This window comes from Betta splendens, chromosome 2 (assembly GCF_900634795.4).
Source record: "Betta splendens chromosome 2, fBetSpl5.4, whole genome shotgun sequence".
Classification (NCBI taxonomy): domain Eukaryota; kingdom Metazoa; phylum Chordata; class Actinopteri; order Anabantiformes; family Osphronemidae; genus Betta; species Betta splendens.
The window spans coordinates 6136403-6151319 of NC_040882.2; the positions used below are offsets into that span (position 1 = coordinate 6136403).

The window sequence follows — 14917 nt, forward strand, 5'->3', positions numbered from 1 at the left end:
ATACGCTTCAGAAAGTAGAAGTCTAGAACCTAGAAGGTCCAAACATCAGAACCAACAGGATGCAGGTTAAAACAGTAACAAAGACTCATTAACATTAATGACAACACGCTGCTGCTTCAGCTCAGACGTCGTGACTTCACGTCTTCAACTCTGCAGCTCCACCACTGGTTCCATCTGGACTCACTCATGTTGTACTGACACATTTATCTGAGCTTCTACTAAAGATCCTCATGAGTCCGAAACATACAGAAATTGTTTTATTGACGGAATGACATTGTCACATTGGAATGAATGGATAAAACATTTTATACTGAGGAAACATTTAATGGAGTCAAATTGATGGAAACCAACTAAAACTAAACAATGATCGGACAAAACCACAGAAGACGAAAACAGACTTTACCATGAAGACTGTTACAAACTCACCCCGTCGGTTCCGAACCGGCGGGGCTTGACGGAACCCTGGGGACAGGAGAGGAGACGTAGTGGCGTGAAAGAAAGACAGCCCCTGCTCCGAGCGATGAAGCTACAGCTCTCACTGAGCCGGGATTCCACTATCAGAGCAGCCTGGGCTCATAACACCTGAGCAGTGCCACAGACTGATTCAACCTATGCTGCATTATTACAATAATGCAGGCAGAAGGAGCCCCAACTAAGTACTGAGTGCTGTACATGCTCATACTTTTCATGTTCACACTTTTCAGTTGGCCAAGATTTCTAAGAATTCTTTGTATTGATATTAATATTCAAAATTTCTGAAACTGAATTTGGTGTTTTCTGTGACGATCCGGTTCCGCTCTGCTTTTATCTTGTAAGGACTCAGGTTGTCATCCATGTCATGTTTTGGTTTCAGTTTTCATTTCCGGTTTTATTTTGGTAGCACTCCCGGTTTCTGTTTCTGTTCCTGCTTTACTTCCTGTTTACCCGATGTCACAGCTGTTGGTCTTCATTATCCACACCTGCACCTCATCTGCTATCAGTCTGCTCCGTATTTAAGCTCCACCTCTCACACCTGTTACCTGCCAGATTGTTGCGTGTTATCACCATTTCCCAGTTCGTTGATCCAGTCCTGCCGTGTATCGTGTACCCTGTTTTTGACCGCTGATTCCGAGCCTGCCTAGTCCCTGTCTTGTCTGCCCTGGTCTTCTGCTCTGCTTGTTACCGACCTTGTCCGCCTGCCTGACCACGATTCACCGCCTGACGACTTGGTATCGTAAACCTGCCTCTCGTGTATGAACCTTGCCTGTCCCTGACGCTGTCTCTGCCTGACCTCGTTTAAACCCGCATAATCTCTCGCGTATGACTCTGCCTGATCTGACCCCGTAACCTGGAATAAACCATCCTTTTACCACCGTCAAGCTGTGTGCGCTGTGCATTTGGGTCCTCATCCGTGCGTTCGTGACATTTTTATTAGTCAGTTATTATCATCACAATTTAAACATTTTAAATGTATCAGTCTGTGTGTAATGAATGAATACAATATACAAGTTTCACTTTTTGAATGGAATTAGTGAAATAAATTGCTTTTGATCTAATTATGTAACCAGCACCTGTGGACGTGCCATGAAAAGCCTCATATGTGCAGGTGCCGTAAATGACAGCATATTGTTTATACTGTGACGACCTGGGGGCCGACGCCTGCCACAGACAGTCACTACACCAAATGACCAATAAACCAAAGGACCCTACAGTACGTACTTCGTCAGAGTAAAGAGAGAGAAACTGAAAACAAATTGTTTCATTTCCGCTCAGATGGGCAGTTTTAATTTGGAACCACTAAGATATCGTAGCACCGCGAGGATCATCTAAACTAACAATATTTCCCCTCACGCTGCCGATGCCGCAAACTGCGCTCGCACTCACTCCCAGGATGAGGCTGGTGGTGGAGAAACTCCAGTAGAAAGTGGACATGACACTGGTTGGGGCAGACAACCAGCAGGCTGAAGAGGCCCACGTGGAGTCATTAAACAACACGGAAAAGCAAACTGACCATGAGAAGGAGATGTGTGATTATGACTTGGATGGAAACATGCTGCAGATGCACAGATCGTAGAGATGGCAGAAGGTGGAAAAGAACTCTGTATAAAGAGGAGAAGCAAAGCTAATGTAGACAGCTCCGAGACCCGTTGGGGTCTGTGAAAAAGGCAAAGGGAGGAAACTGGACAGTCAACAGTTCCCTCCAGAGTCTGATGTTAGCGTCTCTTTATGCACAGACACTAACATGTCTGACTGCAGATCTCAGGCACAGAGGCCCAAGGCCCACAGTGTTGATAGAGTCAAGCTGTTTCTGCTGCAGACTAACAATATGAAGGGGGTGAAAATTGAAAATCATTTCCCAGATAAAGTTTTATAAAATCAGTTTGTGGGCAGTTGAGAAGCAGAGGAAAAGGAGGTCACACTGACCAAGAGGTTTATAGATTAAAAAAACTGGTGAACAAAGTGAGTCAAGAACTTCAAAATGATGATGATGGTAGTGTTTTATAACCGCACACTTTTTGCCATTCTGCTAATGTGTTTTATTTTTGTTGTCTTTGATTTCTCCTTTCTCATGATTAAATTTAAAATTAGCACCTTGAACCTGAATGGGGTCAGGGATTCTAAGAAAAGAATGGCTGCTTTTGAGCTTATGAAATTAAATCACATTGATGTTATGTTTATACAGGAGACGCACAGTGACAGCAGCAATGAAGTGGACTGGCACAGAGAATGGGACAGGAGGTGACACTGAACCATGGCAGAAGCAGTAGTGGAGGGTGGGCATCCTGTTCTCCAGATCTTGTCTTCACTGTTTTTAAAGTCATTCCGGGCAGACTATTGGCAGTGCAGGCAGTGTTTGAGCACCGCACAGTTACATTGATTAATGTATTTGCTCCTACTGTTGGGACAGAGAGAATTTTGTTTCTCGGTGAAGTTAACACTGTTTTAAATCTTTTTAATTCTGATGACCTCCTGTTTTTAGGCGGTGATTTTAACTGTACAGAACATGACCTGCTGGATCGTAACCACATTGAACCTCATTCTGCATTGAAGCGTGTTTTAAAACGAGTTGGAGAAACTTATGAGCTGGCAGATGTTTGGAGGAGTCGCCATAATGCTGAAAGACAATACACTTGGTCACATATATATCTCTGTATGAGAGATAATATAGTCTCTCTGGCAAGACTGGACAGGTTTTATTGTTTTAAACACCAGCTACACGTTATAGATCTTGCTGTATCTCTCCTATTAGTTTTACTGATCTTGACATGGTTATGTGTCACGTTTATATTAACCAGATCAAGTATAGAAGCCCTTACTGGCATTTTACTAACTCCTTACTTCTTGACTGTTTTAAGGATGATTTTAGGTTCTTATTGGAGAATTTTAAGACCAGACAATCGGATTTTATAAATTTGAAACAGCGGTGGGACTGTGGGAAGGTAGAAATTAAGCAATTTTGTTTGAGGTACACGCTCAATGTCACTAGGGACATCACCAGATCTATTAGCGATCTAGAGACCGACATTGTGAAACTGCAACAGCAAACAGAGTTCACAGGAAACAGAGAAAACATTGAGGTCCTCAAATCCAAGGCAAGTCTTGACAGCCTACTGGGCACCAGAGCACATTATTATTTATTTATTTATTCCTGCACTATGTTTATAATATTGTGAACTGTTACAGTAGTTGCTGAAGTGCTGCTTATGTGAATGTTATTTCGATTGTCAGACTCACTGACGTTTTTCCAGACTTTTTGCTTTGTACTTTGTTAATATTTGTCCACGGTGGTGTTTTTTGTGGTTTTGTTCATCAGTGGTTGTGTTAATAGATCGGGTAGGGGTTTAGTTTGTTGTTTTTTATGCTTTTTACCGACCTGTTTACCGCCGCTGCCTCTCGCCTTTCCGTCAATGAATGTGCGGTCGCTGTGGCCGCTGTCGTCGGTGCACAAAGCATCAAGTCGCCGCCAGGACAGCGTTGAAAACGTGACCTCCGTGGTTCAAAGCGGCGTCGTCATTAGCGACTCATTTGTCCCCGTGTTTCCTCTGACGCAGCCCGCGAAGAAAGTGACTTTGTGGAACATTCCACCATTTATCAGTGACGAACTGCTGAGTCGAGAACTGTCCAGACACGGCAGCATTGTCTCACCTTTCAGGAAGCTGCCATCGGGATGTAAACAAGCAGAGCTGCGACATGTGGTCTCACACAGGAGGCAGACGTTAAAAAGCATGAGGACCTGAACCTGGTCCTCAAGATTAAAGTTGATGATTTGATTACATCCTTTTGTAACATGTGAGACCATGAGGTGCTTTGGTTGTGGGAGAGAAGGACACCTCATCAGGGCGTGTCCTGAGAAGTTCACGCATGAACAAAGGGAACACGGTGAGGAGGAGGCAGCAAAACAGGCTGAAGGTGAAGCAGAAGCAGGTGGACAGGAGCAGGGTGGAGGTGGTGCTGGGCAGCAGGCGGAGGATGGTGTGGATGCTGGTGAACAGGAGCAGAGTGATGGTGCTGAGAAGCAGACGGAGGGTGGATCAGAACCACAGCGAGGTGATGGACACGGTGCAGGGCTGCGTGAACAGGCACAGGGGCCGATCAAGCAACAGCCCCTGGAGAACAGGTTGTGGTGATGGAGGATGTGACGGTTGAGCAGACGACAAGCTGTGATGTCACTGAGACGCTTGTTGACACTGAGTCAGTGGTTAGTGAAACTGAGAGCTGTAAAAAGGCCACAACTGGAAAAAGAAGGTGTAAATCAACTGTGAGCTCCCAAGAACAACAAGCGTCGGTGAAGAAGGTCAGAGGGAGGCTGAGGAGAGCGAACATGGAGTCAGACCTCAGTGAGGACGAGGGTTCTACTCCTGGTAGCGACACTGACACCTCAGACTGTAACTCCTCTCAGCCACGACCTCACAAATCAAAAGTTCCCTGTGGAACGTGTTAAGTTTTTACTGAGAACAAAGAACATGAAGCGTGTGAAATTTGAGGAGTTTTTCTGATAAGGAGCTGTTCTAGGTCGGTGTGTTCACAGATGAGGAGCACCGGCAGAGGAGGATCCACTGACCAGGAGTGTTACAGGCTGAAAAAGACTGCCTTTAAACTGAAACAGGAGCTTCTTCATGAAGATGATGACGAAGGTGTCTTTTAAATACTCTGTTTTTGACCTTAGAGTTGTGCTTCTGCTCTGCACTGTTTTTTTACCATCTCTCATCATGGTCCACCTTAAAGTTGGCACTTTAAACCTAAATGGAGCCAGAGAATAAAAAAAAAGGATGAGTTTGTACGAACTGATGAAACTGAACCACATTGATGCGATGTTTGTTCAGGAGACACACAGTGACAGCAGCACTGAGGTGGACTGGACCAGGGAGTGGCCTGGGCAGGTGGTGCTGAGTCACGGCAGCAGCACCAGTGCTGGTGGTGGCATCTTGTTCTCTGGGTCCTGTCCTCCAGTGTCCCTCACTGTGTCTGAAATCGTCCCTGGCAGACTGTTGGTGGTGCGGGACATGTTTTCTAACAGCACTTTGGTTTTAGTGAATATTTATCCCACTGTAGGTGCACAGAGACTCCTACTGCTGAATAAAGTAAATGCTGATTTAATGGATTTTAATTCTGAGGATTTTTTGGTTTTAGGCGGCGATTTTAACTGCACTGAAAACAATAATCTGGATAGAAACCACATGGAGCCACATTCTCCATCGAAGCAGCTTTTAAGACTCATGAGCTGGTTGATGTATGGAGGAGTCTTTATGGGCAGGACAGACGGTACACATGGTCTCACGTTAGAGACAACATGGTCTCTTTAGCGAGACTTGACCGTTTTTATGCTTTTAAGCATCATCTGAACGTTTTTAGGTCCTGCTTCATCAGACATGTTGGTTTTAGTGATCACGCCATGGTTTTAATTCATGTTTTTATTAATAACATAAAGCATAGAAGTGCATACTGGCATTTTAACAACTCACTGCTGCTGGATCAGTGTTTTAAGGATAGTTTGAAGTTCTGTTGGGAACATTTTAGAACCAGACAATCTGATTTTGAAAATCTGAGACAGTGGTGGGATTGTGGAAAAGTTGAGATAAAACAGTTTTGTTTACAGTACACTCTCAATGTCATAAGGGACATTACCAGGTCAATGAAAGATCTAAAGAATGATATTCTTGACAACCTATTGGGCACCAGAACACAAGGGGCGCTGGTCCCATCTAGGTTTCACAGCGTGACTGATATTGATGCCTCTTCCAGATTTTTTTTCAGCCTGGAGAAACGTAATGGTCAAAATAGGTCAATCCACAGCCTGTGATCCACTGCAGAGGTCATCCTGGAGGAGCCTGGTGACATCAGGGGGAGGGCGGTGGAGTTCTACAGGGACCTTTTTCAGAGTGAGTACACTGAGGATGAGGAGGGCATAGACTTCTTCTGTGGGGATCTTCCTCAGGTGTCTGGAGAGACCAACGATGCCCTGGACATTTCTCTGCAGGAGCTGTCTACAGCCCTGCAGGGCATTACGGGAGGGAGAGCTCCAGGGCTGGATGGCCTCACTGTGGAATTTTATAAGACGTTCTGGTGTGACCTCGGAGCAGACTTTCTCTCTGTGGTTCATGAGAGTCTGACAGGGAACTTCCTGCCTCTCAGCTGCAGTTTGCTGCCCAAGAAGGGTGACCTTTAGGATAGCAAGAACTGGCGTCTGCCTCTCCAGCCAGTGTGGAGAGTCCTCTACAAGCCACCACTGAACAAAAGGACTGAGGACCTGCAGTGGAGGATTCTACATGGAGCCATCGCTGTGAACTCCTTCACTGGGAAGATCAACCCAGGTGGTCCTGTGTGCACTGTGGTGAAACAGAGACTGTCTTCCACTGTTTTATGGACTGTACACGACTGGCTGAGCTTTTTAACTTATTATCTGATGTTTTTAAGAACTGTGGAGTGTTAATAGTTTCATCTTTGGTGCTGGTTACAGCAGAACACATGCAGAGAAGTGGCAGTTGTTGAACTGCTTGTCTGCTCAGGCCAAGCTGGCCATTTACAAGATCAGACAGGTGAAGGACCATGTGGTGGTCCCTGTGTTCTGCGCCTTGGTCAGGGTGTGGGTGGATTTTAAATTTTTAAAGCTCACCAGTGACCTACCTTATTTTAAACATCAATGATGTTACCAGGATGTCATCTGTTCTGTGGTGGAGGATGACCTTGTTTTTAGTCCTGCTACTAGGACTTAATGAAACCATGTCAATTACTGTATGGATTCAGGTTTGAGCCATTGATCCTCATGTGAGTGTGACTTTGATGACGTCACATTGAAACTGGTTACTTCTAAACCAGAATCACATCATCCTAAAGAAGATTTGGAACAAAACGCTGCCTGGTGACACGCACAATGTTCAGTACCTGTCTAGGTCTTGGTCATGTGACTGCTCCCTGTGGACGATGGGTCAAATGCAGAATTCAGTTTTTCCACTTTGGAACTGATAAAGATTTCTAAATAAATTCTAATTTAAACATACAACCAGATCTAATTACTCTACATGTTTTGCTTCCCAAGACTTCTCAGTTTCATATATATCGTAATCATGTCAATGAAAACAGATTAAATCAGGTGTCACACTAGAAATGTTGTGTTTTCCATGAATTCATGTCTCAGGAATAAAGGGTCCTGTTTCTATGTTCGTCCACGAGGGGGAAGCAGCTGCACTGCACTCGGCCTCTTGCAGACCTGTGCAGATTAATCAGTTCTGGGACTTTTAATCACAGAAAAGATTCAGGCTGCAGCCATTTGCAAAAAACATTTACTGAACTGGGTCCAGATCCTTTGCTGCTGCTCAACTGTGTTGAGGAAGAAGTGAATTTACTTTAGCTGCATGTTTCTGTTTGCTGACAGTAGTGGGACATTGAATGTGACTTGAGTTCCTGAGGAGACAGAACAGTCCCTGACTCTGACTCTGACTCTGACGTTAACTGACTGGAGGCTGGATCACTGATGACAGCAAGAACTCAACTACAAACATCACAACAACTTAAGTCAGGCAGAGTCACAGTTGTTTTCAGCTATTGATGCTCAGAGCAGTCAGCGTTCACAACAACGCTGTGACTCGTGTTCCTCGGTACAAAGAGGTCGTCCACCAATCGTAGCATCAGTGGTTTGACTGACGCTGACCCTGTGACTCATGTTCCTCCAGAGACGCAGCAGTCGGCCTCCAGTCAGCAGATGAGCACCCACCCTGAGCCTGGCTCTTTCTCTGGAGTTTGTCCTCTCCACGGTGGCCTAATGCTTGTTCAGGGGGAGGCTGCACAAACACGCTTTACGTGAGGAATTGACCATTTCAAATAAATCATGTTCTGGCTTCACAATAAAATATTTCTGATTTTATTTGATTTATGTTTGTGGTAATTTTTAATATGTTTATAGGTCAGATGTTGGTTCAGAGGTACAGTGGTCCTTTGCTTGTCTTTTACTAATGAAATGTAACTTCCAGGTTATTCTGTACTTCCTATAATGTTAAACCTAGACAGCATCAATTCTGAACAGTCTGAACTTTACCATATTTCTTTTCACTGTTTTAACTAACTTTAACACATTTCATACTTTCATAGACCTCGATCACATGCTGCAGCACCGAGGACACAGGTTATACAGGATAGATTCTTTATTAACAATCTGTCTGTGACCATAAGTCTACTTCATATTACAACACAAGAGCATTAATGTGTGAAAACGCTTTATACAAAAATACAAGCAAGGCGGTAAATTATACACATGAAAATACATCCGTTTTTTTTAAACAGGAAGAATTACAGTCAACACTGTCCCCAATATCTACTGTAACTACTGCACCACACACTTCATTTCGCCCATGATCCTGGTGGACTGGACACAGAGCAGCTGGTCTCAGATCAGTTCACACTGAGAGTCGTCTCCATTGGTTCTGCTACCTCTGTCAGTCAGTTGTGGATGAAGCTCTGGTCCAGTAACATGGACCAGTCAGAACCTCCACACACACACTGCTGATGCTTCTACATCTGGATCATCTCCAGATGCAGAGAGAATGAGAGCAGAGAGCAGATCAGTGAGTGTCTACAGAGACTCCCTTCATCATCTGTCACATCCAGGACAAAGAGCAACAGGACTTCAGTCGTGTTCAGAGAAGAAGTGGAGCAGCTTCCTTTCAGCTCATCTTAATGTCTTGGACTGAAGCATCAAGTCTGCTGACTCTGCACATTTCCCTCCAGTCCACAGTGAAACAAACTGCTGAGTCATGGCTTTAGAGACGACTTCCTGTTGGTCCATCACAGACAGAGTCGCTGTGTGGTGACCAACATCTTCTCTGCTTTGAAACATCAGCTGACACAGAAACATGAGAAGCTTTGGAGCAAAATAATGACAGAAGGACACAGACACAGATGTGATGACTGGACTTCAGCAGAGGTTCTGCTCTGGACCAGCACCACATGGTTACTACATGGAACCATGTTTCTATCAGGCAGACTGATCTCAGAGCTGTGACACACATGAACCTGATCAGTAGTTAGTGTTGATGCTACGACACTTTGATGAGTGACTGGAGCTTTACAGGAAACATTGGATCTCTGCTGTGACTCTAACTGAGTTTAGTCCAATACTGCTGAAAGCAGCACAGACTGACTCCAACCTCTACTGACCTCAGAGTCTGCAGTCCACAGTCTGGACTCTGCACCAGGTCACAGAGAGCCTTCACTGATGAATCCTGCAGGTCGTTAAAGCTCAGGTCCAGTTGTGTCAGATGTGACGGGTTGGACTTCAGAGCTGAGACCAGAGAATCACAGCTGATCACTGACAAACTGCAGCCTCTCAATCTGAATAAAGAATCAAAGATGAAACAGTAGAAAACAATGAGTCAGTTGAAACCATTCAGTGTCTCATCGTGTGTTTGGAGCTAAAGATGCTTCAGAAAGTATAGGTTTAGAACCTAGAAGATCCAAACATCAGAACCAACAGGATGCAGGTTAAAACAGTAACAAAGACTCATTAACATTAATGACAACACGCTGCTGCTTCAGCTCAGACGTCGTGACTTCACCTCTTCAACTCTGCAGCTCCACCACTGACTCCATCAGGACTCACTCATGTTGTACTGACACATTTATCTGAGCTTCTGCTAAAGATCCTCATGAGTCCGACTCAGGTTCTGGACACGTGACACATTTTTAGAAACATACAGAAAATGTTCGACTGATGAAATGAAATTATCCCAGAAACATTTTATACTGAGGAAACATTTAATAGAGTCAAACTGATGGAAACAAACTAAAAGTAAACAATGATCGGACAAAACCACAGAAGACGAAAACAGACTTTACCATGAAGACTGTTACAAACTCGCCCCGTTGGTTCCGAACCGGCGGGGCTTGACGGAACCCTGGGGACAGGAGAGGAGATGTACAGTAGTGGCGTGGAGGAACGACAGCACCCGCTCCGAGCGATGAAGCTACAGCTCCCACTGAGCAGAGGAGATACGGCACTGTGGCCAATTACGCTGAGAGCCTGGGCTCATAACACCTGAGCAGTGCCACAGACTGATTCAACCTATGCCACATTACTACAGTAATTCAGACAGAAGGAGCCACAACTAAGTACTGAGTGCTGTACATGCTCATACTTTTCATGTTCATTCTTTTCAGTTGGCCAAGATTTCTAAAAATTCTTGTATTGATATTAATATTCAAAATTTCTAATACTGAATTTTCATTAGTCAGTTATTATCATCACAATTAAAACATTTTAAATGTATCAGTCTGTGTGTAATGAATGAATATAATATACAAGTTTCACTTTTTGAATGGAATTAGTGAATTAAATCACCTTTGATGATATTCTAATAATATAACCAGCACCTGTGGACGTGCCATGAAAAGCCTCATATGGTGGAATCACAGCATATTGTTTATACTGTGCTGTCTACAGCACAGTATCACAGAACGTAGAGATGACAGAAGGTGGAAAGAACTCTGTATAAAGAGGAAAAGCAAAGCTAATGTAGACAGCTCTGAGACCAGTTGGGGGCTGTGAAAAAGGCAAAGGGAGGAAACTGGACAGTCAACAGTTCCCTCCAGAGTCTGATGTTAGCGTCTCTTTATGCACAGACACTAACATGTGTGACTGCAGATCTCAGGCACAGAGGCCCAAGGCCCACAGTGCTGATAGAGTTAAGCTGTTGCTGTTGCAGACTAAAAATATGAAGGGGGTGAAAATTGAAAATCATTTCCCAGATAAAGATTTTTAAAATCAGTTTGTGGGCAGTTGAGAAGCAGAGGAAAAGGAGGTCATACTGACCAAGAGGTTTATACAGTAGATTAAAGAGACTGGTGCACAAAGTGAGTCAGGAACTTCAAAATGATGATGATGGTAGTCTTTTATAACCACACTTCTGCCATGCTGCTAATGTGTTTTATTTTTGTTGTCTTTGATTTCTCCCTCTCATGATTAATTTTAAAATTAACACATTGAACCTGAATGGGGTCAGGGACTTTAAGAAAAGAATGGCTGCTTTTGAGCTCATGAAATTGAATCACATTGATGTTATGTTTATACAGGAGATGCACAGTGACAGCAGCAATGAAGTGGACTGGCACAAAGAATGGGACGGGAGGTGACACTGAACCATGGCAGCAGCAGTAGTGGAGGGTGGGCATCCTGTTCTCCAGATCCTGTCTTCCAACCTCCCTTAGTGTTGTTAAAGTGATTCCAGGCAGACTATTGGCAGTGCAGGCAGTGTTTGAGCACCGCACAGTTACTTTGATTAATGTATATGCTCCTACTGTTGGGACAGAGAGAATTTTGTTCCTCAGCCTATTTATCAGCCTATGCTGATGATATTGTCGTCCTTGTCAGCACAGGAGAAGAAATTGACATAAATTGTGGCAAAATGATGACACTTTTTTGTGAACTATCGTCTGCTAAAATAAACTGGGCAAAGAGTGAAGCCTTGGCTGTAGGAAGATCCCAGATTTCCAGCCTCCCCAGGGGTCTCACTTGGAAGAAAGGTGGTCTCCGATATCTGGATGTGTTTCTGAGCGATGATGAGCATGTCAGAAGGAACTGGGAAGGTGTAAAAAAGGTGGAAAAGGTTGAAGGGAGGTGTTTGCTCCCACAAATGTCATATAGAGGGAGAACTACTGTTATTCATAACCTTGTGGACTGTGGCATAGGCTGGCCTGCATGGAGCAGACCTGCTGAAGAGACTTCAGACAATATTGATAAAACTCTTTTGGGATCGACTTCACTGGGTGCCACAATCTGTCCTCTTTCTCCCAAAGGTCAAGGAGGCCAAGGTGTAGTCCAGCTGCAAAGCAGAGTCTCTGCCTTCAGGCTACAGTTTGCTCAATGGCTACTGATTGGACCAGATGATGTGGTCTGGAGACCTGTGGCCTCTGCCATTTAAAGACACTCGATGGACTAAAGCTTGACACTGCACTGTTACTACTGGACTCCAATGTTCTTAATGTGTCTGTTTTATCAAAGTGTTTTTAGATCCTGGAGGTTTTTTTAGTGGCAGAGACTGGAGCCCTCAGTCTCGCTACACTGGGTTCTGGCAGAACCTTTAATACACGGTTCCAGACTGGACGTCCAAGATGGTTCGACTCCAGGCCTGACTCACGCACTAATACTTACTTAACAGACCCTGATGTGACAGACACCCAGGCTGTGAGCTCTACACTGGGCCTAAAGTCAGTTACTGTATGATGTTCACAAGGATCTTACAGAAGTTTTCCATAAAGCTACAGTAACTACTGAGTAGCGACCGATGCTACGAGAATACTGTGGTGGTTTAGAAACCACAAATGAACGGGATCTTTTTCCTAAACTGGGTTTTAACTTGGTTTTTAGAGACTGTAGCACTTTATTTGACCTGCAAACACTAACAGGGCCATTTATATGTGTTATGTCAAAAAGCTGAACAAGGTGCAGTTTTACAATAAGTGACACTGTGTCATCGGCATGTCTTCACTGTGGAGAGATACAGACAACGTTCCACTGTTTTATGGAGTGTAACAGACTGCACAGTCTTTTCAGGTTTTTATCTGCTGTTTTAGATTGGAACATGATTTTTTTCATCTTTGGTGCCGGTCACAGTAAAAATGATGCCATAAAGTGGCAGCTGCTGAATTTACTGTCAGGGCAGGATAAGATGGCGATCTATAAAAGTAGAAATGAGATCAGACTGGAGCCGACCTCAGTCGTCCTGGCTTTTGGTCAGGACCAGAGATTGGGTAGATTTTAATTTTTACAAGGCCATGAATAATTTGTTTGGTTTTATTGAGTGGTGCTGTGGAAACATTACTTGCACTGTGATGGATGATGAATTGGTTTTTAGTATTTAATGATTTCTTATTATTTATTCATTCCTGCACTGTGTTTATAATATTGTGAACTGTTACAGTAGTTGCTGAACTGCTGCTTATGTGAATATTTAAACTGGACAATTAAAATTTTATAAAAAATCTCTCTCTCTCTGAGGTGTGTGAGTGGGAGCTGGGCGACTGTCAGACTCACTGACGTTTTTGTAAACTTTTTGCTTTGATAATATTTTTCCACGCTGGTGTTTTTTGTGGAGGAGGAGGCAGCAACACAGGCTGAAGGTGAAGCAGAAGCAGGTGGACAGGAGCAGGGTGGAGGCGGTGCTGGGCAGCAGGCGGAGGATGGTGTGGATGCTGGTGAACAGGAGCAGAGTGATGGTGCTGAGAAGCAGACGGAGGGTGGATCAGAACCACAGCGAGGTGATGGACACGGTGCAGGGCTGCGTGAACAGGCACAGGGGCCGATCGAGCAACAGCCCCTGGAGAACAGGTTGTGGTGATGGAGGATGTGACGGTTGAGCAGACGACAAGCTGTGATGTCACTGAGACGCTTGTTGACACTGAGTCAGTGGTTAGTGAAACTGAGAGCTGTAAAAAGGCCACAACTGGAAAAAGAAGGTGTAAATCAACTGTGAGCTCCCAAGAACAACAAGCGTCAGTGAAGAAGGTCAGAGGGAGGCTGAGGAGAGCGAACATGGAGTCAGACCTCAGTGAGGACGAGGGTTCTACTCCTGGTAGCGACACTGACACCTCAGACTGTAACTCCTCTCAGCCACGGCCTCACAAATCAAAAGAGTTCCCTGTGGAACGTGTTAAGAAGTTTTTACTGAGAACAAAGAACATGAAGCGTGTGAAATTTGAGGAGTTTTTCTGATAAGGAGCTGTTCTAGGTCGGTGTGTTCACAGATGAGGAGCACCGGCAGAGGAGGATCCACTGACCAGGCTGAAAAAGACTGCCTTTAAACTGAAACAGGAGCTTCTTCATGAAGATGATGACGAAGGTGTCTTTTAAATACTCTGTTTTTGACCTTAGAGTTGTGCTTCTGCTCTGCACTGTTTTTTTACCATCTCTCATCATGGTCCACCTTAAAGTTGGCACTTTAAACCTAAATGGAGCCAGAGAATAAAAAAAAAGGATGAGTTTGTACGAACTGATGAAACTGAACCACATTGATGCGATGTTTGTTCAGGAGACACACAGTGACAGCAGCACTGAGGTGGACTGGACCAGGGAGTGGCCTGGGCAGGTGGTGCTGAGTCACGGCAGCAGCACCAGTGCTGGTGGTGGCATCTTGTTCTCTGGGTCCTGTCCTCCAGTGTCCCTCACTGTGTCTCAAATCGTCCCTGGCAGACTGTTGGTGGTGCGGGCCATGTTTTCTAACAGCACTTTGGTTTTAGTGAATATTTATCCCACTGTAGGTGCACAGAGACTCCTACTGCTGAATAAAGTAAATGCTGATTTAATGGATTTTAATTCTGAGGATTTTTTGGTTTTAGGCGGCGATTTTAACTGCACTGAAAACAATAATCTGGATAGAAACCACATGGAGCCACATTCTCCATCGAAGCAGCTTTTAAGACTCATGAGCTGGTTGATGTATGGAGGAGTCTT

At 44.4% G+C, this 14917-nt stretch overlaps 1 protein-coding gene across 1 annotated transcript in view; it reads right to left on the minus strand.

Annotated features, from left to right (window-relative positions):
- Window positions 1-14917, minus strand: part of LOC114851105 (NACHT, LRR and PYD domains-containing protein 12-like) — a 166759-nt gene that overhangs the window by 1149 nt on the left and 150693 nt on the right. The window contains exon 14 of the mRNA XM_055507079.1: window positions 9631-9804. Within this exon, the coding sequence (XP_055363054.1) occupies window positions 9631-9804 (174 nt within the window). The remainder of the gene's footprint in view (window positions 1-9630; window positions 9805-14917) is intronic.